We start from the raw sequence: 24,323 nt of genomic DNA on the forward strand, positions 1-24,323 counted from the left end.
AATCTATAAATCTCCCTTTCAGTTTGGAGATGATCCGTCCTTCCTAATAGCATGGAACGAAGCCCATTTAACTCATTCAATGAATTTGCTTATATTTTTCCTCAGCAAAAATCAAGAAGAATATGAGAAAATAACTACTGAGCTCTGCAGAGCTAAAACAGAGCTGAGAACTCACTTGCAAGATCCACAATTAACCACCTTCATGCAAAACCTAGAGAATTTTTTTTCCAATTACAAGGAACTTTGAAAGAAACCAAACGTGACAAATATATGAGAGATAAACAGGACTTTGAGTCTAATACTGAATTTACATGGTCTAAAAACAAAGCAAACCAAAATTACAAAAATAAAGGTGGAAAAAATAAATATGGGGAAAAAACGCAACAAAAGAAAAGACAAAGTTAAGACTTCCTAACTACAGAATCCGAAACTAGTCTTTCCAATGAAGGAACGGACCATCTTGGCACCAGTAAAGCCGCTACTACCTCCGGTCAATTCCCTTTAGGAAACGAATACACCGTGGTGGGAGAAGGAGAAAATCAAAGACGTCAACCTTGGAGAAATGCCAGAAAAAAGAAAAAGACTGTAACCTGGAACCATTAACATCCATTAATTCCAGGACTGATACCGGCCTAAACCCTCGTGAATCATTGATTGTTACTCTTATTGATACTGCTCTGAATGAATCATGTATCTCTGCCCTAGAAAAGGGGATGAATTTTGGGATCAAAGAACCCTTTAAATATGAGCAATTTGAGATTGATTTCTTCAAAGCAGTACACAAATTAAACTTGAAAAAGTTTTTTGCAGTCAAGGGTAATAAAAATGCACATGTTGAGCAGTGAAAGGAGGGTGAATCAAGGAGGTGTCATAAGTTCGTTGGGTTTTTCTATACTTACAGAATTCACACAAACAGACATTGATTGTACTAGAATATTATTTGAATTAGCTGGAGGTGACACAGATTTGAGCTCACGCAAGACCACAGTAACTGAAACTTTTAAAGGGGGAATAAATCCACATTTAACCCCCCCCCCCCCCAACAATTTCAGGTAGCCCCATTGATATTTTCAGCAAAAAAGTCACGCGTGAAATCAAGGCTCTGAAATACCCCACACATATACCCAATCTGTCAAGTGAAGAGAAAAGGGAACTTAAAAGTTTAGCTAGTAGAGAGGATGTACTTACTTCCAAAGCAGATAAGGGAGGTTCTATTGTGATCTAGAAAAAAGAGGACCATGACTATGAGATTTACAGGCAGCTTAAAGATCCTGATACTTATCAAATGCTTATAGGGGATCTAACACAAAAAATTATCGTAATCTCAGATCACTACTCAGAAGAGCAGTAGAGAAGGGAATTTTACCCGAAAAACAAGCTGAAAAACCCATCCCTCAATTCCCCAGAAAACCTTACCTTTAAATCCTCCCCAAGACACATAAGTTGCTGAGCCGACCCCCGGGACGACCTATCATCTCGGGGATCGGCTAAGCAACCGAAAGCCTTGGATTCATTTTTGGATTGGTCCCTGACATCAATATTACCCCAATTACCATCTTTTTTGAGAGACACTGGGGATTTAATTTCTGCACTCAGGGATTTTGTGTGATGTGAAAGCTACAAATTAGCATCTATTGACATGGAGAGCCTGTACACCTGCATCCCACATGATGCGGGTGTACAGGCAGTCCAGGAATGCCTTGATTTTTCAGACAAATCCCCTGAATACATCTCATTTATTGGTGAAGCCCTTCTTTTCGTTCTCAAAAATAATACTTTTCAATGTGATGGAAACTGGTATGCCCAGGAAAACGGTACCGCGATGGGTACTCCGGTATCTTGTACCTACGCAAAAATCTTTTTATCTGTCTTTGAAAGTAGATTCGTCTTCACTCCCTCCAATTCCTTTATATGGAAAACTAAAATGTTTTTACACTTTTTAGATGATATTTTTGTTATGGAGTGAAGACGAATTTTCCAGATTTGTATTACATTTAAATACAATTAATGATGTAAATATGATTTTTACACATGTTTTTGGTAACCAATCCCTAGATTTTCTAGACGTTAATATTAACATCGTAAACAACAATATCATAACCTCCTCTTAAAGTAAACTTACATCTAAAAATGCGTTACTCCATTTTAAAAGCTCACACCGAATTGACATAAAAAAAAAAGTATCCCCTACGGACAATTTGTTAGAATTAAATTGATTAACAATGAGAGGGAAACATTTCTAAAACAAGCACAAGAACTATCTACCCGCTTTTTAGAACGGGGGTACCCCGCAGCAATAATTGATAGTGCCTTCAGAAAAGTAAAATCCAAAACAAGGGAAGAACTGTTACAAAATTATAACAAAAAGAAAAATCAAAATATACAAGCTGAAAGATTTACATTTTCTTTTAATCATTCACCCATGAATGATATTATTAGAAATACCATTAAAAAGAATTGGTTTATATTAGAACAAAATGAGGATCTAAAAAATATTTTTTCCCAGACACCAATTATCACATACCGCAGGAATAAAACAATCCGTAATCTCATCAACAATACTAAAACACATAAACCTAAAGCAATTGGTTAACTGACTCACGCACCATAGGTAATTTTAAATGTGGAAATTGCTCCCTATGTCAAGCCAACATTTTGAACAATACTCTAAAATTAGGAGGAGAATATGTCAGAGTAAAACAGTTCATAACATGCAAAACCGCTAATGTGGTTTACTGCCTTACTTGCCTTTGCGGCTTTTTCTATGTCGGCAAGACAAAAAGGCAGATGATTGTCCGAGTTAAAGAGCACCTTCGTTCTGTCCAAACAGGGACCGGAGTACAAAAACTGATTCAACATATCAGACTTGTACATGCAGGCGATCCATCCTGTATAAAATTCGCCGGCATCGAACGGTTGGATATACCAGATCGAGGAGGCAATAGACATAAAGCATTAATGCTGGCGGAAGCCAGGTGGATAATTCGCCTGGATGCTATGGGACCTTTAGGCTTTAACAATAAGAACGAATTAGGAGTCTTCATATGAAATAGCTGAATTGAAACTTGTTTTTAATATGTCTTATGTTTTGCACTTGTCTCTTTGTGAAGTATTGTCTTTAAAGAATAGAATTTTTTACTCAACTATGTATGTTCACCACGAGTGACGTCTACCTGTTGCATAAAAGACATGATCCAACGTAGTGACATCAGTTTGGAGCCAGAGGAAACGCAGAGATGGTGTGAAACAATTGTCGCTCCACCGTTTGTCTGTCAGCCCCTGCCTCGTGTCCGCACCTCTATGTTCTTCTCCGATACGTGTCATGTGAAGTGAAGTAAACGCATCTATTGAAGTTTAACGATCGGGGTGATTGCTCCATTTTTTTTCTGAATCTCTTGCTGGAAATTTATTGCTACATGAACTGTATCTGCATTCAATGTGAGCACCCCCTGCACACTTCAAACACGACTAGCCACACAGCCATTCTCACTGTCTGTTCAAGAAATTGACCTCTCTGTTGAAAACCGGACTTTGGTGCCAGTGCACACATTGATAAAAAACATAATGTTTAACCCCTTAAGGACCCATTTTTTACCTTAATGACCAGGCTCTGCTTTTATTTTTTTTCACATGTATCTCTTTAAATGGTGATAACTTTAAACAATTATCGCTCCTCCGTTTGCCTGTCAGCCCCTGCCTCATGTTCGCACCTGTATGTTCTGCTCCGAATCGTGTCATGTGATGTCAAGCATGAAATAAACGCATCTATTGAAGTTTAACGATCGGGGTGAGTGCTTCATTATTTTTCTGAATCTCTTGCTGTTAAACAATGTGTTTGCCAAACTTCAAAATCTGTTTTTATAACAGTTTTTTCCATGCTTTTTCTATATACCACTTTGGAATAGAAGTGGAGTGCTCCTACTCCTACCGCACCCACTGTCCTTCACAAAGATCTGCTCTTTACACCTGCTCTCTCTAAAATGGCCACTGCAGCTACATGCATTGGCTTTTCTGGTGCCTCTGACATACCCTTATGTTGGTCAAACATGCCCTAGGCATGTTTGACTTCCCTGACGTCAGTTGATCCTTATTAGCACTAGGCAATTGGCTAACCTGAGGTCATGTGATCCTCCTACATGTAACGGTATTTTGGGCCAGCTGCGATTATGTGTTTTTCCATGTTTTTTTCAAATCTACTTTTGACTATATATTGTAACCAATTAGTAATGATCATGAAGACACTGTACTCGCTGTTGAAGTAAATGTAAGACAAATTATAATGTTTAATTTTAGAATAATCAATGGGAAAACTGGACACTAATGTAGGACTTTCAGAGGTTTGAATTTAGAACATCTCTCTATAGTTAAGAATTTTGTGCACTAAATCTTTGGTCAACTTGTAGTTGGTTAGATATTATTTTTTGTTACTGCTTTTGGGATGTAGTCATAATTGTTTGCCGACTGTTTGCAAACATACTTGTTGATTCTCTACAGTAGTGATGGTTCTTATTACATTATTATATTCTTTTTCTAGATGAAAGAACCATTAATCCTGGCGAAAAAATCGAACACAACTTACAACATTGTTGGAACTACTTACACACTCAATATCAAGGAACCAGCCCTGGCAGCTATTGCAAAGAATGCAGCTCTCCCCCCACCCCCTCTCTCACCTCCACATGCTGAACTGAAACCTCTAGATGGTAAAAAATCTTATAACAGTGTCAGTCGCATTGATAAAATTTCTCGCATTGTCTTCCCTGTCCTATTTGCCATTTTTAATCTGGTGTACTGGGCTACATATGTAAACCGAGAATCAGCGATCAAGGGAATGATTCCAAAATAATGTTCTATTTTAAAGAGGTACTCCAGTGGAATTTTTTTTTTTATCAACTGGTGCCAGAAAGTTAAACAGATTTGTAAATTAATTCTATTTAAAAATCTTAATCCTTCCAGTACTTATCAGCTGCTGTATGTTCCAGAGGATGTTCTTTTCTTTTTGAATTTCCTTTCTGTCTGACCACAGTGCACTCCACTGACACATCTGTCCATTTTAGGAACTGTCCAGAGTAGGAGCAAATCCCCATAGCAAACCTATGCTGCTCAAGTTCCTAAAATGGACAGAGGTGTCAGCAGAGAGCACTGTGGTCATACAGAAAGGAAATTCAAAAAGAAAATAACTTCCTGTGGAGTATACAGCAGCTGATAAGTACTGGAAGGATTAAGATTTTTAAATAGAAGTGATTTACAAATCTGTTTAAATTTCTGGCACCAGTTGATTTAAAAAAAAAATGTTTGCCAGGGGAGTATTCCTTTAATTAGGTTATCTTACCATATTGTTCCCACCAGGTATTATCTACTGTTGATTGGCTGATGTATATATTTGAGATGTCTAATTTTACTCTTTTTTGTTCACTGTGATATTTGCCCTCAGGGGAGGTAATTTGATTTTCCTTGGTAAAGTACCACAGCCCTACATTTTTTACACTTTTAATTTATGTAATTCTGTTGTAGCCCATAATTTTGCCTGTGGTACTAGTTCACATATTGATCAAACACAACCACCCTCTCAGGGTGGATAAGGGGTTTGGATGCATTTCCACACAGGCTTCTATATCCCTTCCCGATACATCACTGATGATCTATTCCCTATACCTTGTGTTATTTGTAAGGTTCTATACCAGTATCCTTTCATGGCGAAAAAGTACAATCTGATTATTTTCATTTGGCAGCTTCCCTTTTCTACATTAAAATTTATTCTGCAGTATTTGCTATGGCTGAACTGTGATATTTTTTATTTATACTTGAATGCATCTTTCTTAAATTATAGTTACAACCCAGTAGTACTCAATGCTTCTCTAATAATGACCTAATAATGACCTAATTCTTGTTTGATTTACTTACTTTCTCTCTTTATGGTGACATCTGTAATAGCTGTACTGTATGTAAGCAAGGTTTCTAATTCAGGTACCTGGTTTATACGTTATGAACCCCTTAAGGACCAAGGGCTTACATGTACGTCCTGAATCTGCTCCTTTTCTATAACGCGGGGCCCAGCCTCAAACAATGGCTGGGATCAGTGGCTAACAGCTATTGACCCTTTAAACGCGGTGTTCAAAGTTGATCGCCACATCTAAAGTTGTAAAAATGCACCCCCGGCTGCTCAGTCGGGCTGATCGGTACCATCGCAATGAAACCGCAATGTCCCGATCAGCTAGGATGCATCAGGAGGGTCCCTTACCTGCATGTCCGATCGCCGAATGAATGCTTCGTGCCTGAGATCCAGGCAGGAGCAGTCAAGCGGCAGAATCACTGATCAATGTTATCCTATAGGATAACAATGATCAGTGTAAGAGATCAGTATGTGCAGTGTTATAGCCCCTAGAGGGGGCTATAACACTGCATAAAAAAAGTTTAAAATAAAGTTAATAAAGATAATTTAACCCCTCCCCTAATAAAAGTCCAATTCACCCCCCTTTTCCCATTTAAAAAAAAAACCTGTGGAAATAAAAATAAACATAAACATATGTGGTATCGTCACATGCAAAAATGTCCCAACTATAAAAATATATCATTAGTTAAACTGCACGGTCAATGGCGTATGCGCAAAAAAATTCCAAGGTCCAAAATAGCGTATTTTTGGTCACTTTTTATACCATTAAAAATTAATAAAAAGCGATCAAAACGTCTGATCAAAACAAAAATGGTACCAATAAAACTTCATATCATGGTGCAAAAAATACCACCCCGTACTTGGAAAAATAAAAAAGTTATGGGGGTCAGAAGGTAACCATTTTGAACGCATACATTTTCCTTCATGTAGTTATGAATGTAGTAATACAAAATCAAATCTATATAAGTAGGGTATAAGTTTAATTGTATGGACATACAGAATAAAGAGAAGGTGTAATTTTCACCAAAAAATGTACTGCGTAGAAACAGAAGCCCCCAAAAGTTACAAAATGGTGTTTTTTCTTCAATTTTGTTGTACAATGATTTTTTTTCCATTTCGCCGTAGATTTTTAGGTAAAATTACTGATTTCATTACAAAGTCGAATTGATGCCACAAAAATTAAGCCATCATATGGATTTTTGGGTGCAAAATTGAAAAGGTTATGATTTTTAAAAGGTAAGGAGGAAAAAACGAAAGTGCAAAAATTGAAGAATGCTTGGTCCTTAAGGGGTTAAATGCTACAAGCTTCAGGTTCAGAGACATTACACTGTACAATTTTTTTAAGCAAACCTCTTTAAATCTGAAGCTCTGGCCGTGGGCTGAGTAATATCAAGATCAAGATTCTATATAGGCTTTAAATGGGCACTGTCAGATCCAAAAACTTTTTACATGTTGTTACTGATGAAAATGTTGAATATTTAATAAAGAAAACGGGCTGGCTCCTGAAAATCCAACCACTAGGGGTCCCCATACCTACTGGGAGGCAAACCGGTCCTGCAGCATTAGACTTGTCCATGAGTCTTGGACAAGAGATGAATCATGGACAAGGCCGCATAAGCAGACACACCAATCATCTCCCCCTTCCCCTAAGAGGATTTCTAAAACTGTGAGCTAATGAAAAGAGGTATTTTTATAATAAACATAGATGATAGAGGCGTAAATGTGATATATGTACATGGTCAGGATTAGGTACTGAGTAAGATATTACTTTTCTTTTGTGGGGTATGACAGGTACGCTTTGAGAAGTGAAAACCATTAAAACTGATGTCAAATGGTAGTCCTTATACCTGTTGTCAAATAAACCTGAAATCAGATTGTGCCTGCTTACTTAGCAGTTCTAGCATTGCACACTTACATTTATCTCAACAGTTCCATATTGCTAAACAAATCATAATTGTTTTTATTCCTGCAGATATAATGATTTACTGGAATCTATCTTTAAAGGACAACTGTAGTGCAAGACTTTTATATATTCCTGTGCCCGGGCCTCAAAAATAAACAAAATAAACTTTAACATACCTTCCTACATGCCCCCATTGGTCCGGCACAGGCCTCATTCAACTTCCTGGGGATGCTGCAGAGCCTTTGGTGTATCACCGGCCACAGCGATGTCCCGCCCCGGCCGGTGATAGGCTGAGCCCATTGTCATGTACAGAGCTCTGGCCGGCTTCTTACATGACAGTGGGCTCAGCCTATCACCGGCTGGGGCGGGACATCGCTGCAACCAGTGATACGCCAATGGCTCTGCGGCGTCCCCGTCTTCGGTAAGTTGAATGAGGTCTGTGCTGGACCAACGGGGGCATGTAGGAAGGTATGTTAAAGTTTATTTTGTTTATTTTTGAGGCCCGGGCACAGGAATATATAAAAGTCTTGCACTACAGTTGTCCTTTAACAGCACTGGTCAGATCAGTTATATCAGTGCATATCATAGAAAATAATGTTACATTTAGTGATTTAAAATGTTTCACCAGAAAAACTGTTTGATGCAAAGATACCTGTCAGGTCTCATTCACATGATATAATTGGCTAAATACAATATCCTAGTTGCACTGAGCTATCTTATGGCAAAACATTTCTAAGTCAGGCAATGTTGGACAAGAAGGCCTATCTAACAATCAGCAATTTGTTCAAAAGGTGTTCAGTGGAGTTTATGGGCCTTGTCTTTATGGGCCTTGAGTTGTACACAGGTGCAAAGTCATGGTGGATAGGAAAGGGATTTCCCAAACTGTAGCATGAAATTTGGAAAGCAATAAAACATTACAGCATGCACAGAAGAGAAAACCAGTTCAACCAGCTCACCCTGCCCGGACAGATGGAGCACGGACTCCGGCGCTGGACAACGCCACGGAGAACAGGAAATGCAGGAGATAGAGTCCAGCTCAATTTGCAAGTAAAATCCGATTTATTTTAGAAGACAAATGAAGGAACACAAGGGGTTACGCGTTTCAAGCGCCAAAGCGCTCTTAATCATATACAATACAAAAAAGGAAACATGGGTATATATAGGCAGAGCAATAACAGCTAGAGATGTCGCGAATTGTTCGCCGGCAAACAGTTCCCGGCGAATTTTGCATGTTCGCGTTCGCATCGCCGGGCGAACATATGTGAAGTTCGATCCGCCCCCTATACTTTAACATTGCAGTAAACTTTGACCCTGTGAGTCAGAGTCAGCAGACACATTACAGCCAATCAGCATCAGTCCCTCCCTTCCAGACCCTCCTATCTCTTGCACGGACACCATTTTAGCCTCATTCAGCATGCTGCAGGCTTAGGAAGTGGAGGGTTAGAGAAGCTGCTCCTGCTGTATAGGGAAAGCGATAGCTAGGTTGCTGCTAGGTGGTGTATTCAGGGTCCAGTTTACTCCTAAAGCACTAGTGTAAGATCTGCTTTAAGGACAGCACCCAAAAAAGCCCTTTTTAGGGCTGAAAGATATCAGTCCTGGTTGGGAGGGAACCGCTGGTTAAAAGGGGTACTTCAGAATCAAACTTAAGTTCCTTCAAGCAACTAACTATCTTCAAGCAACTAACTTTCTATGTTTCTATGTTTCTAACTACTACAATATTCAAAGGGCTGAAATATATCAGTCCGTGTGTTTTGCAACAGCTGTAGGTACCCTGGTTGGGGACCACTGCTTAAAAGGGGAACTCCGCTGGCAAGCTTTTTTTCTGTAAAGTAACTAACTATTACAGTATTCAAAGGACTGAAATATATCAGTCCGTGTGTTTTGCAACAGCTGGAGGCACCCTGGTTGGGGACCACTGCATAAAAGGGGAACTCCGCTGGCAAGTTTTTTTGCTCATTGTCACACTAGTGCAAATCACATTAGGTGTGACAGTTGCGCAAATTAAAAAAAAATACCTTTTTTGGCTGTTAAATAAAATCAGCCGTCACTGTTAGTTCACGTCACAGTTGCCATTTTTCTTGCCTGCAGGGCAAATTGTGTCACCCTAGTGCAAATCCCATTAGGTGTGACACTTGTGTAAATTTAACCAGAAAAATGACAGGCAGAGGAAAGCCACCCTGCAGGGGCCATCTTGGTGCTGGGATTTCCTTTGGCCCTAGAATGGCCAGTGTTCAGAGGCCACGTACCCTGAACCCCCAAAGTTCTGAGGACTTAGTTGACTGGCCATCACAAGACACCCAATCTACTACTAAAGCTTCCGCTCGGAACCTTGACGCACCGTCCTCCTCCTCTAGCTTAGCTTCGGGCACCTCTCATGCTACCACTTGCCCGCCTGCCGCCAACACCAACACTAACACCACAGCAGCTTTACTTGATCCGTCAGAGGAGTTATTTACACATCAGTTTGAAGACATGAGTGATGCACAACCATTATTGCCAGAGGATGTAGTTAACAGGGATATGTCTCAGTCAGGCAGCATTACACACATGGACGTACGGTGTGATGATGATGTTGTACCCGCTGCTGATTCCTTTCTTGAGGTGTCAGATAGCGGTGAAGGTGTTGATGATGACGATGTGTCCGTGGATGCCACGTGGGTGCCCGCTAGAAGAGAAGAAGAGGGGGAAAGTTCAGATAGGGAGACAGAGAGGAGGAGGAGACAAGTTGGAAACAGGGGGAGGTCATCGCAAGGAGCTAGTGGCACAGTCAGACAGCATGCATCAGCACCCGGGGTCAGCCAGACGGGACGCCAATCAACGCATGCTGTTGCCACCACCAGAATGCCATCATAGCAGAGCTCAGCAGTGTGGCATTTTGTTTGTGTGTCTGCTTCTGACAACAGCGAGGCCATTTGCACCCTGTGCCAGAAGAAACTGAGTCGTGGGAAGTCCAACACCCACCTAGGCACAACTGCTTTGCGAAGGCACATGATCTCACATCAAAAACGCCTATGGGATCAACACGTCACTACAAGCAGCACACAAAGTCATAGCCGCCATCCTCCTCCTGGTCCAGCATCTTCAGCCAGGTCAACCACTGCTGCCCTCCTTGCCCCCTCTCAACCATCCGCCTCTCCATCTCTCGCCTTGAGCAGTTCCTGCTCATCTGCCCACAGTCAGGTGTCTGTCAAGGAGATGTTTGAGCGCAAGAAGACAATGTCTCAAAGTTACCCCCTAGCCCGGCGTCTGACAGCTGGCTTGTCAGAACTGCTAGCCCGCCAGCTTTTACCATACAAGCTGGTGTAGTCTGAGGCCTTTAAAAAATTTGTAGCCATTGGGACACCGCAGTGGAAGGTACCCGGATGAAATTTTTTTGCACAAAAGGCAATCCCCAACCTTTACTCCATTGTGCAAAAGGAAATTATGGCATGTCTGGCACACAGTGTAGGGGCAAGGGTCCTTCTGACCACTGATACCTGGTCTGCAAAGCATGGTCAGGGCATGTATATCACCTACAGCGCTCATTGAGTAAACCTGGTGACAGCTGCCAAGCATGGAATGCGTGGCTCTGCAGAGGAGTTGGTGACACCGCCACGCCACCTCCTCTACTCCTCCTACTCCATCCTCTTCCATAACATCCTCGGGCGAGTCCTCTTCCACTGCTGCGTCTTGCTCCACATCACCGGCACCCCCCCCCCCCCCCCCCCCCAGCTCCCCAGGTGCTATTCCACATCCCGGACATGGCAGTGTCATGCCATCTTGGGGTTGACTTGCCTTAAAGTGGAGAGTCACACCGCACCAGCGCTCCTGTCGGCCCTGAACGCACAGGTGGACCAGTGGCTGCCTCCGCACCAACTGGAGATCAGCAAGGTGGTTTGTAACAACGGAACAAATTTGTTGGCGGCATTGAGGTTGGGCAAATTGACACATGTGCCGTGCATGGCACATGTGTGTAATCTGATTGTACAATGCTTTGTGCTCAAGTACCCAGGCTTACAGGATGTCCTGAAGCAGTCCAGGAAGGTGTGTGGCCATTTCAGGCGTTCCTACACGGCCATGGCGCACTTGTCAGATATCCAGCGGTGAAACAACATGCCAGTGAGGCGCTTGATTTGCGACAGCCCGACATGTTAGAATTCAACACTCCTAATGTTCAACTGCCTGCTCCAACAAGAAAAAGCCGCACCGAAGGCACCATCAGCGACATCATACCGTCTGTTTTCTTCCTGGAGCGTGCCCTGCGAAGAGTGCTGGATCAGGCAGTAGATGAGGAAGAGGAAGAGTTGTGGACACCATCACCACCAGAAACAGCCTTATCAGCATCGCTTGCTGGACCTGCGGCAACGCTGGAAGAGGAGTCAGAGGAGGAATGTGGCTTTGAAGAGGAGGAGGAAGACCAACCACAGCAGGCATCCCAGGGTGCTCCTTGTCACCTATCTGGTTCCTGTGGTGTTGTACGCGGCTGGGGGAAATAAGATTATACCTTCCCTGACATTACTGAGGATGAGGAATGGGACATGAGTAGCTCGGCATCCGTCCTGGTGCAAATGGGGTCTTTCAAGCTGTCGTGCCTGTTTGAAGGACCCTCGTATAAAAAGGATGAAGGAGAACGACCTGTACTGGGTGTCCACGCTACTAGACCCCCGGTATAAACATAAAGTGCCTGACATGTTACCGCATTACAGCAAAGAGGAAAGGATTCAGCTGGTCCAAAATAAATTAAGAAGTATGCTGTACACAGCGTATAAGGGTCATGTCACAGCACAACAGGGATCTAACAGGGGAAGAGGTGAAAGTAATCCTCCTCCCACGAACACGCCGGCAAGGACAGGAAGCTGTACAGACTTGATGGAGGACATGCGTAGCTTTTTAAGTCCTACGCATCGCCACAGCCCTTCGGGGTCCACCATCAGAGAACGACTTGACCGACAGGTAGCAGACTACCTGGCCTTAACCGCAGTTATCGACACTCTGAGGAGCGTTGAACCCCTTGACTACTGGGTGTGCCGGCTTGACCTGTGGCCTAAGCTATCCCAATTTGCGCTCGAACTTCTGGCCTGTCCCGCTTCAAGTGTCCTGTCAGAAAGGACCTTCAGTGCAGCAGGAGGTATTGTCACTGAGAAGAGGAGTCGCCTTGGTCAAAAAAGTCTGGATTACCTCACCTTTATGAAGATGAATGAGGGATGGATCCCGAAGGGACTGACACTGGGCGATACATTTGACTGAACAAGGCCTGATCAGATGACCTGCCTTGGCCTAAAAATGGTCCACACGCTGCTGTATTTGAACTCTGAATGCCGGATGACTTGCGTGACTTATCTGCCACCAACTAGGGTTCAAGCCACAATGTTTTAGGGCACTTTCTGCCTGGCAAAACATACAGAAATTTTTCAGGCCGCTGCTACAGCACCAAATTTTCCAGCCAGGTTTACAGGCCTAATTTTTCTGCCCTCTGCTGCTGCAATTGTTATGGTGCTGCAATTTTTATGCCCGCTGCTACAGAAGCGGCTGCACAATACCAAATTTTTCATTCATGTGTACATGCCTAATTTTTCTGGTACTCTCTGCTGACATCTCTGTCCATTTTTGCAACCGTGGATATTAGATGTATATGTATGCTAAGGGTAGCATGGTGGCTCAAAGGTTAGCACTGCTGCATTGCAGCGCTGGGGCCTTGTGTTCAAATCCCACTATGTGCTGCCTCAAGGGGGGCTATAACTATGTGCTGCCTAATATGGGGGAATCTAATTGATGCCCAAAGGGGGGATCTAACTATGTGCTGCCTAAAGGGAGGCTCTAACTATGTGCTGCCTAATATGGGGGAATCTATGTGATGTCTAAAGGGGGGATTCTAACTATGTGATGCCCAAAGGGGGGCTCTATGTGCTGCCTAAAGGGGGCTAAAGCACGTTATTCCAAACCATTTAGGAATAATAGGTGATTTATGGCCTTTATGGATTAAAACCAGACTCTGCATCAACTATGTAATTTTCCATGGCAGTTTTGCCATGGATCCCACTCCGGCACGCCACAGGTGTTAGTCCCCTTGAAACAACTTTTAAATCACTATTGAGGCCAGAAAGAGTCCCTGTGGGTTTTAAAATTCGCCTGCCCATTGAAGTCAATGGCGGTTCGCGCGGTTCGCGAACCGTATATTTTATGTTCGCGACATCACTAATAACAGCCGATCACAGGTGATGTGGTCAGGTGCCATTAACTCCTTCCACACTTTATAACAATGTAAAAAGAAATATCACATTGTCTCAGTTACAGAAATAGCACATTAAAGAATGTACAATGAAAACCATACAAAGATATAAATACAAAGAAGTGGATAAAACCAGTGTCTGGAGATATACTGTATTAAGAGAATATTATAATGTCTATAATGCAAATTTTGCATAACATTAAAACCTCTATAAATAGAAAAAACTCAGGAATTACCATACATCACTGAATAAGAGAAAATGTGTATATTGATCCTCGGATATATTAGTGAAAGATAAATAAAAATATAAATATATAATTATCCGTCAGCCATACAAATATCAAATTATCAAATATATCCAAAGGGATATTGGCAAACAGACACAAAATATAAACCTAATATTAATAGTGAAGTATCATTTCCTGGCGTTTGTTTAAGCCCAGTGGAACCCGAGTAGAAAGCATTAGAATCCAATATAGTCTTTCAGCAGGCTCTAAATGAACCTGCGGCAGTCCTGGATGGACATGTTCTCCATATTAATCACAAGGCGGTTCCTGGCAAGCCACACAGCATTCTTAAAACAGTTCATAAGGCATCAGCCCTCCTGGATGGCCTCCACATTGTGGGTCCCAGGGAACAGACCATAAAGCACCGAATGGTACGATAGGCAGTTCCTGGGTAAAGAGTCTCTGAGTTCATGTACCAGACCCTGCGCAAAGGGGCACTGCCAAAACACGTGCAAAGATGTTTCCTCCCCAAAGGGGCACCGGGGCAGTACCTGGTTCTGCACAGGTCACGGGCATGCATGAATGACCTAAGAGATAGTCCTCCCTTAATGGCCATCCGTGACAAGTCCTTATGTCCATTGGTAAGCCGCCTTGAAGCCACATTAGTCCAAACTGTCTCTACCGTGGGCGCGGGGAGCCCCGGAACGAGCTCCAACACAACCTTAGCTCGGATGAGCTTGTAGATGGTCTATGGCTTCCATAGATCAGGCTTCAGTCCCTCCAGCTGGTGTGAGGACAAACTGGACAACATCCCCATAGAACCAGGGAGTGTTCCAGTTGTAAGGAATGGAGCTGTCCCACTTGTCCCATCCGAGCTGCCTCTAAAGGTGCAAACGAAACAAGCGAGACCTGGACCTGCCCGCTGAGACAGACTTTTCCACAAGAGTCCGCTGCATGCTGACACATGCAAAGGAGGCCCTCGGCAGAGTGGGATATCTGGGATGCCCTTCCCCCCTTTGCGGGGCTCTTTGTACATTACAGTCCGCTTGTCCATTTTGCCCCAGAGAGCTTTCTGGAGCTCCACAGTCCGATCTTAGAGTTCATTTTTGCTAGTTGGTCTTGCCAAGACTTAAGGGTCACTGCTTCCTTACTGAACCAGACTCCCAAGATTTGGATAAAGACTTGTTTAACAGTAAAGGGGAAGGGGGCAAAAGAAGCCAGGTGCCATCCCCGCAGAGCATAGCTTCCGACTTCTTGCAGTTAACTTTTGCCCCTTAAGCTTTGCCAAATTCCTCTCAGGTCTGGACGAGTGCAGTCACCGAACGCCGATCAGCGCAGAAGACGCTCACGTCGTCCATGTACAGCAAGCATTTGACCACGTAGTGATCTGGTCCTGGTGCGGTGATCCCTCTGATCTCTCCATTTTGCCGGATAGACTTAGCGAAGAGCTCTATAACACAAACAAAAGAGGGGGAAGAGGGCAGCCTTTGTCTGACCCCTGAAAGAATAGGGAAGGGGTCAGTCTTCCAGCCATTCACCAACACCGTGCTGCAAATATCAAAATACATGACGTTAACAAAACATCTTCCCCAGACCCAGCTTGCGCAAAGCCCTGCCCGTGAAAGTATAGGAGACATGGTAAAACGCCTTCTCCTGATCCAGACTGACCAGGGCGGCGTGGGCACAATGGTTCTGGATGTAATAGACCGTGTCTCTCACAAGGGCAAGGCTATCGGTGATCCCGCGACCAGGAATGCCGCAGGTCTGGTCCGGATGGACAATGTTCCCGATGACAGATTTCAGCCTGTTGGCTAGCACCTTGGTGAGGATCTTGTATTCCACGTTTAGGAGAGAGATGGGACAATTTTTCAAGTCACATGTATCCCCCTTCCGCTTATACAAGATCGTGATCATCCCTTCCCTCAACGACAGAGGCATTCTGTCCCCCCACCACCACCATCTCCTCGTACACATCCAACAGGTCCAGAAAGATCAGGTCCCCCAGCGCTACATAGAGCTCGGCCAGGAGACCGTCACTGGCCATGGTCCTGCCAGGCTTAAAGGATTTAGCCGCAGAGAGCAGCTCCCCCACCGTCAAAGGATCATCCATAGCTGTGGCACCTGCGGGATCAACAACGTTAGTGATACCTGACAGGAACCTCTTGGCGGCTTTGGGGTCAGATGACTTTGGGGCATAGAAATTGCTGTAGAAGTCCGAGACAGCCCCATCACCTGCTCCTTGCCCCTCCTCATGTGTCCGGTCTCATCTTGCAGTTTATTGAGGGGCGTGTGGCCAGCATGGAGCTTCCTGAAAAAGTAAGAGTTACACTTCTCACTCCTTTCCAGGTTCTCCACCTTGGAATGAAAGACGATTCGCTTGGATTCCTCCTCAAAGTGCCTTTTAGAACTCTTTTTGGTCTCTAGCTCCTCCCTGATGTACCAGCTGCACTGAAGCAGGTCTTGCAGTGACCACAACTTGCTCTGCAACCTCCTGAAGTCCCACTTCTTCTCACACGCCTGTTGTCTGCTTTTTGCCTGAAAGAAACAACAAAACGCAGCTAAGATATTTCCACCAATCGCTGATGCAGTTAAACAGACATTTATCATTATTTCATACAAGGCCCAGCGTCCCCCAAAATTGAAAGGCCCTGTGGTCAGAGAAGAAGCAGGGGACCATAGAGTATGACACCTTTCCAACTGCCCTCGAAGTGAAGATGAAGTCTATCCATGAACTGAGCCAGCCATCGGGGCGGCTCCACGTATATTTTATGGAACCGTTCCTGATGGACCCAACAATGTCCTGCAAGGATGCCTCTGTCACCATCTCAATTTACAGCTTGGATGTCAAGTCAAGGTTGGCGGATGTGCCAGAACTGCGCCCATCCACCTCAATGGGGCAGTTGAAGTCAACACCCAACACTACTGCCCTAGTGGTGGCAAGCTGAGCCTGCAGGGTCCAGAGAACCTTCTCAGGGGGGCATACATGTAGAGAAGCCACAGGGGCTCACCCACCCAGGAACCGTCTGCGACAAGAAGTCTGCCACAGACAAGCTCCTGGACGGAATCAAGTGCAAAGTTTCCTCCCCTGATCAGGATGGCCACCCCCACTGACCTACCCCCACCAAACCAGAAGAAAGGGCCTAAGACCACTGCCTGACCAGATGGTTGTAAGACCTAGAAAAGGACAAAGCACATTTCTGCAGCATGTAAACATCACACCTCTGAGAGTCTAAGAAAGTGAGCACAGTCTAAAATCTAAACCTATCTCTAATGCTCCTCACATTAATGCTAAAGATGTTAAGATCAACCATGGGAATAAAAAAGAGAGGTTAGTTCAGATACTAGTTACCACTCCGGTCAGGTGGATCCTCTTCTCTGGTGCCTGTCAGTGCTTGCTGCTCTTCATAGCACCCTTCCAAGAACACGTCGTAGACCGGATAGGCAGGTGTGTCTAGAATTTCCTTGACCTCTGGGTCCTGCAGCAGTTCCTCCATAGATTGTGCTTGGACCTACTCCATTTCCTCTTCTTCATATAAAGACTGGTGGTTCTCGCAGACCTCTATGATCTTCCTCTTGTAGGAATCGGCTGATGCGTTGTCCTTTCCTTTTATTTTCCTCTGCTTAGTCCCCATGGAAGGAAGCACAGGAAAGGGGTGGGCCGAGACAGGCCAGGGGTGGTGGCTTTTGCCTTCTTATGCTCCTTGGCCTGTATAGCCTTCTGTGCCACTGGGGCTGGCTTCGGTGCTTTCGCTGCCACAAATACCCATGTTCTCTCCCTCTGGGGGCAGTCCTTGTAGCTGTGGGCTGCCAGTCCACAGAGGTTGTAAGTCTTGCTCTTCGGCAATCCTTTGTCGTGTGATCTGTCACTCTGTAAAACCTGTAGGCATCTTCCTTACAGTCCTTACTCTCGTGGCCCTTCTTGCCACATCTCCTGCAGGTCTGCAGCATGTTCGAGTAGAAGATAAGTCCTGTGGGGTTGCCCAAGGAGAATGTCTGTGGCAGGTGCTGTAGTCCATCTGGAGATGCAGGGTCTTTGTTCAGTCTGACAACCACAGACCACTTGCAGGTCCAGTATCCGAGAGAGTTCAGAATGTCGGTGGGCTCCCTCACCACGATGCAAAAGCGCCTCAGGAATGTCAAGATGTCCTTGCCTGGGGTGTGTGGGTTCCGCATTGAGACCGTCACCCATCTCTCCTCTATTTGAATAGGGCAGTTGCCCACAAAGTGAGAGAAAGGGGATTCAGGACTCGCCGCTTTTACCGCCTCCCAGTATCTTCTACAGGTGCTGATGGTAGCAAAGGTAATGCAGAAGATCTCGGACATGAAGGTTTGAATGCTGAGGGTGTCCGCAGAGGAGAAGCCTTGATCCGCCAGCATCTTCTTGCAGAACACATCATGGAACATGTCCGGCACCCTTTTGTCCACAGACTTCAGCTTCAAGGCAACAGTATGCCTCATCCAGGGCTCCAGGGCTGGAGCTTCTTGGTTGGGGGTTCTGCCGCCCTTCTGGTATAGGTTGAAGCTTGCTGTGGTTGGGGCTGGACCTCCAGGCCTTGCCCTGCAGCATCCTGGGTTGACTTGCTGGATGATGCCATGGCTTCTTACAGCAGGCTCTTTTCTGCTTCCTTGCTTATGGAGAGTCTTCACAAAGTCTTCTTTTCCGGGTGGGAGGAGCTATGCAAATCTTCTCCAGGGGCAGCGAGTTTCTTCGAAAAGATTCTGCGCCGCTTTCGCCTTTTCCGAAGTTCCGGAATTCACCGCCGATTCCCTTCTTCCAAGTTCTTCGTCGGCTTCTTCTGGAGCTGCAGTATTCAAGATCTTCTCCTTCTTTAGTTTTCAGGAGATGATCTTCAGGAGGTATGCTCTTGAGAATTGTGGTTCTAATAAGAATGAAAAGTAATGCAATCATACTAAGCAAAATCGCTACCACAATGCTGGGAGTTCTTCAGACCTTGGTGATCATGGTATCTCCCCTGCCAGGTAAGCTACTAAGGGACCACAAATGCGTAGACAGCTGTTTCGGGGTGCTTGCCCCTCATCAGTACAGAACAGGGTGTTTTGGCTTGGCTGGTGAGAGTTAAGTTTTCTCCTTAGGGAGACGGCGCTACTCGAGATTCAAATTAGAGCAGTTAGCACTCTGCGGGCTTTCTGGGAAAAGGAATATGCAAAGCAGCTCACCACCTTCACATATAGCATTCCCTGAAATCAGCCTCAGCTCCAATTTCTCTATTTCTTGATATTAAGCATCAATCACAATTTCCACTGTCCTCTTTCGAAGCATTCTCATAAAACATGGTCATCAAACTGCATAGGATACATTAGAATTCCATAAGTCTGGTTTTCACAAAACTAATGCTGGATTTAAACTAAGATAAGCAAATCTAGTGATAGATAGCTGTATAACAAACTGTATTTCAAGGTCACAGCTGGGCATTGACAAGAAATGGATTGGAACCTTATAAAGTATTACTACATTTTAACCAATAAAGTTCCAACTTATCATATCATTCTGGACTGAATTTGTTGTAAAAGTGATAAGGGAAATCAGGAATAATTTTACTGTAAATGCACTTCTGATGGTTAAATGCCTTTTAGGGAATTTTTTAGAATAACTAGTTTGGTTAGAATAACTAGTTTGTGACAAAACACTGCATGAATAAAATAAGAGATTATTATATTTGATAAAGAAATCACCTTGATAAGTTGATTACAAATTGCAAAGCTTGCAGCGCACTTTGTGGCAGTGGTTTGTCACCCAAAACTATATCATAAAAGCTGTGTTTGATTTAAAACAAAAGTGTATTTGAGGTGTTTTGAAGTGTCTAATTTGTGTCAGCTGGTAAAAATATGCATCAGTTCGCTATGTGCTGCAAATTTTGTACTTTTTGTATAACATGACTTTGCTTAAGCTGATCCCCTCCCTATCTCACAATAAAAAATAAAATACTTTGTACATGCTGTTACTACCCACAATTGTATTGTTTCACTCTCTGTGCTTCATATATTTTTGTTCACTCCCGAATTGTCTTGTAGGAGGTAAACTTAAAAAAAAAAGCTAGTGAAAAATAATCAGGAAATAGTCTCTGCTTTTATTTTATAAATTGCATTGCATAGTTACATAGTTTGTAAGGTTGAAAAGAAAGAAGTCCATCACGATCGACCTAATACCCTGCTGTGTTGATCTGGAGGAAGGCAACCCCCCCCCCCACCCCCCACCCCCCCGCCATGAGGCTGATGCCAATTACCCCATAACAGATTTAAAAAATTCCTTCCCAACTCCAATATGGTAATCAGAATAAATTCCTGGATCAACGTTCTATCCCCATAAATCTAGCATCTATAACCTGTAATATTATATTTTTCTAGAAAAACATCCAGGCCCCTCTTGAACTTTTATTGAGTCAGATACCACATTATCATGTGGCAGAGAGTTCCATAGTCTCACTGCTCTTACAGTAAAGAATCTGTGTATGTGATGCTGGTGAAACTTTCTTTCCTCTGAATGTAGAGAAAGCCCCCAAGGTTACCAGCCTAGGTTAAAAAAAAAATCACTAAAAAGATCTCTGTATTCTTTGGGGGAGATTTATCAAGCTGTTCCCGACTTTTCTTTTTTTTTTTTTTTTTTTTTTGCTGTAAAAAGGCGCATTGTTGCGCATTTTTTTGCTATTTGCCCAATTTTTTTTTTGCCTTTTTCATATATGCCATTTTACAAAAAATGACTGTGAGAAGCAGAATTCTGTTTTGACATAGGCAATGGAAGATATTTACTATATGCGCCTTTTTAAATAAAGCGCATTAATCGGCGCATATCATTCAAAAAAATGCGCAAATATAGACCAGGGTAGAGGCAACCTTTTGAAAATGTCGGCAGAATCCTCCTACAGTTTAGTCCCTTGCTATTAAGACCTGTGGTATGGCCGTACACCTCTGCCTACAGACTCCCACAGCCGGGACTACTACTACTCCCATCGTGGAAAAGACTTGTTTCCATGATGGGAGTAGTAATTCCCTGGCTGCGGGAGTCTGCCGGTGGCTGGGGAGATTACATTAGTGTTTGTACTACAAGACATTTACTATATGCGTCTTTTTAAATAAAGCGCATTAATCGGCGCATATCATTCAAAAACTGCGCAAATATAGACCAGGGTAGAGGCAACCTTTTGAAAATGTCGGCAGAATCCTCCTACAGTTTAGTCCCTAGTTATTAAGACCTGTGGTATGGCCGTACACCTCTGCCTACAGACACCCACAGCCGGGACTACTACTACTCCCATCGTGGAAAAGACTTGTTTCCATGATGGAAGTAGTAATTCCCTGGCTGCGGGAGTCTGCCGGTGGCTGGGGAGGTTACATTAGTGTTTGTACTACAACCCCTATCATGGATCAGACTCTGTTCCATGATGGGGGTTGTAGTACAGGGGCTGAGGGATTGATTGCACTGGGTCTCACTTCTGAGACCCGATCCGATCAGAAGTTATTAAGCAGAGGAGCGGACGGCATGGTCCGCAACCCTGCGATCACGATGTATTTATTTTTTTTTCAAAGTAAACTTTATTAAAGGTTTTACAGTAAGTAACAGTAATCAAAAAAGAGAGTATCACTGAATGAAAGCACAGAACACAGGCATCACATAGTACAGTGTCTATACAGGAGCCTACATTAACACAATCCCCTAAGGCCTCCATAGTCTGAACACATAACAGGGAGTGGACTGATAATGCAGATTAGTGTTTGCGTAGCCGTGGCTCGAGTACCTGTCATGAAAGCAGACAAGGGGGCATAAAAATCAAAAGAGGAAAGTAGTGCAACTTATCAATGGAGTGTCTCATACGAGGCAAATACATCCAGACAGAAAGAGACAACATAACAATTGTTATAAAAAAGGAGGGAAGGGAGTCCTTGCCAAAACAAGCAGAGCTTAAGTGTTACTACACGGCAAGTAAACGTGACACCGAACGTAGAAAATGGGAGTGATACGTAAGTGGTAGAGGAGGAAAGAGGGATAGTAAAGCAGGTAGAGTGAGGGTATAGGGAAGGTAGAGGTCAGTAGTGATAGAAGAGATACCTTGCGTGACTTATCGGGTCCCGGAGTCCCTGGGCATCCAGTTCATGGAAGTCAGTAGGAGTATGGGCGATCAGAAACGTGAGGGCTTATTAAACGTGTGGAGTTAATTATGTGGAGTGTTGTAAATTCAGGGGAGGATATGAAGTTGATCCAGGGCCCCCAAGTGGCATTAAATCTATCTAATTGGTCCCTGGAGTCTGCCAAGAGCTCCTCCATTCTACTCAGGTGCGATATCTCCCGGAGCCAGGACGAGACTGAGGGTGAAGCCGATGACTTCCATAGCCGCGGAATCACGGTACGAGCAGCCAGTACCAGAAAGTGAAGCAGGCGGGCTGATTGTTTCGGGACCTCGAGCGGGACAATCGAAAGGAGGAGCAGCCTGGGAGACACAGGGATGGGGGAGGATATCAATTTGGACATAATACCCAGTACCTGGGCCCAAAACGGTTGGATGACTGGGCAGTCCACCCAGATATGAGTCATGGTGCCTCCCGCTCGTCCACACCTCCAGCACACGTCAGAGACATTTGAGTACATGCGAGCTAGCAGCGAAGGGACTCTGTACCATCTCGCCAAGATCTTATAGTTAAGCTCATGTGCCTTGCATGACGTGGACGAGCGGTGGCACCACAAGAATGCTTTCCCCCACTCCTCAGCACTAATTGTACATTGCAGTTCCCTCTCCCAGGCAGTGCAGAATGGAATGGGGTCTGTCGTGGCTTCGTCTAGAAGTTGAGCATATAAGGAGCTAACCGGTCTGGCTGTGGGGGAGTTCGATACACAGAGTCTCTCAAAGGGTGTGAGGTTGCGATGTAAGTCCAGGCGGGCCCTATTGGTCTCATAAAAGTGTTTCAGTTGTAGATATTGGAATGCATGTGTCGTAGTGAGGGGCGTGTCACCAACAATATCTGATAGAGACTTTAATCCCCCATGTGTCAGCAGGTCCTTAAACATAGGTGAGTCCTTTCTACGGAGAGACAAATACAGTAACGTGGAGATAGCAGGGGGGAACTCAGAGTTCCCAAAAAGAGGGGTAAGAGGACCTGCGGGAGAACACAAGGACATGCGTGACATGTAAGTTCTCCGAGCCTGCAGCACTGTTCTGGTAACTGGGGGCACGTCCGATAGTACATTTGAAGGCCAAGTATTTCTAGGGAGCCAAAGAACAGTCCTAACATCTATGTTCGAGGACAGAAGTTCGAGCGTCACCCACTGTTTCTCCTTCCTTTGATGGAACCCGTCTAATTCTCTGGATAGTACTGTTGCCAGGTAATAGGAGGTGAAGTCGGGTAGGGCCAGTCCACCTTCTCTCTTACGTCTAATCAGAACGTGTCGCGCTAGTCTAGGATGTCGGTGCGCCCACACAAAACCTGACTGGATAGCGGAAATCTCACGGAAAACGGATCGTGGTAGGAGTACCGGTGTGCAGGAGAACAAATATAGAAGGCGAGGAAGAACATTCATTTTGAATACATTAATCCTGCCCAACCATGAGATATCGACGCGATCCCACCTGGCCATGTCTGCGCGCAAAGTCTGCAAAAGAGGGGGGAAATTAACACGGTACGTGTCTGCAAGGTCTGAGGGGACATTGACACCCAAGTATTTCAACGACTTCGATTGCCATTTGAATGGGTAGGACTCCCTGAGAGACTGGAGAGTTGTACACGGGATGTTGATATTCAGCGCTTCACATTTAGAAGCATTGAGCTTGTAATTGCTGTAGTTAGTGAATCTTTTAACCGTGGCCAGGAGTGAAGGTAGGGACATATGAGGGGAGGTAAGGAACAGAAGTAGGTCGTCTGCGAAAGCCGAACATTTGCAATGGCCCGGAGGCACCGATAGCCCCCTGATGTCCGGATTTTGTCTAATGTCTGTCAGGAGATGCTCCATACACAGAACATATAGTAACGGGGACAGGGGGCATCCCTGTCTCGTGCCATTACAAATGGTAAAAGGGGGTGACAGTTGACCGTTTAAGCGTATACGTGCCTTGGGATCGGTATATAATGCCATGATTCGGGTCA

At 44.2% G+C, this 24,323-nt stretch overlaps 1 protein-coding gene across 5 annotated transcripts in view; it reads left to right on the plus strand.

Annotated features, from left to right (window-relative positions):
• The window catches only part of LOC130291604 (ras-related GTP-binding protein A), a 1,042,086-nt gene that overhangs the window by 816,162 nt on the left and 201,601 nt on the right, over positions 1 to 24,323 (plus strand). For all 5 annotated transcript variants that reach the window (XR_008847980.1, XM_056540559.1, XM_056540557.1 and 2 more), the window contains one exon: positions 4,535 to 4,703. Coding sequence is in view for 4 of the 5 variants with exons in the window: in XM_056540559.1 (XP_056396534.1) it covers positions 4,535 to 4,703 (169 nt within the window). In the remaining variant the exon portion in view is untranslated. The remainder of the gene's footprint in view (positions 1 to 4,534; positions 4,704 to 24,323) is intronic.

The sequence above is a fragment of the Hyla sarda genome, chromosome 9 (genome assembly GCF_029499605.1).
Source record: "Hyla sarda isolate aHylSar1 chromosome 9, aHylSar1.hap1, whole genome shotgun sequence".
Classification (NCBI taxonomy): domain Eukaryota; kingdom Metazoa; phylum Chordata; class Amphibia; order Anura; family Hylidae; genus Hyla; species Hyla sarda.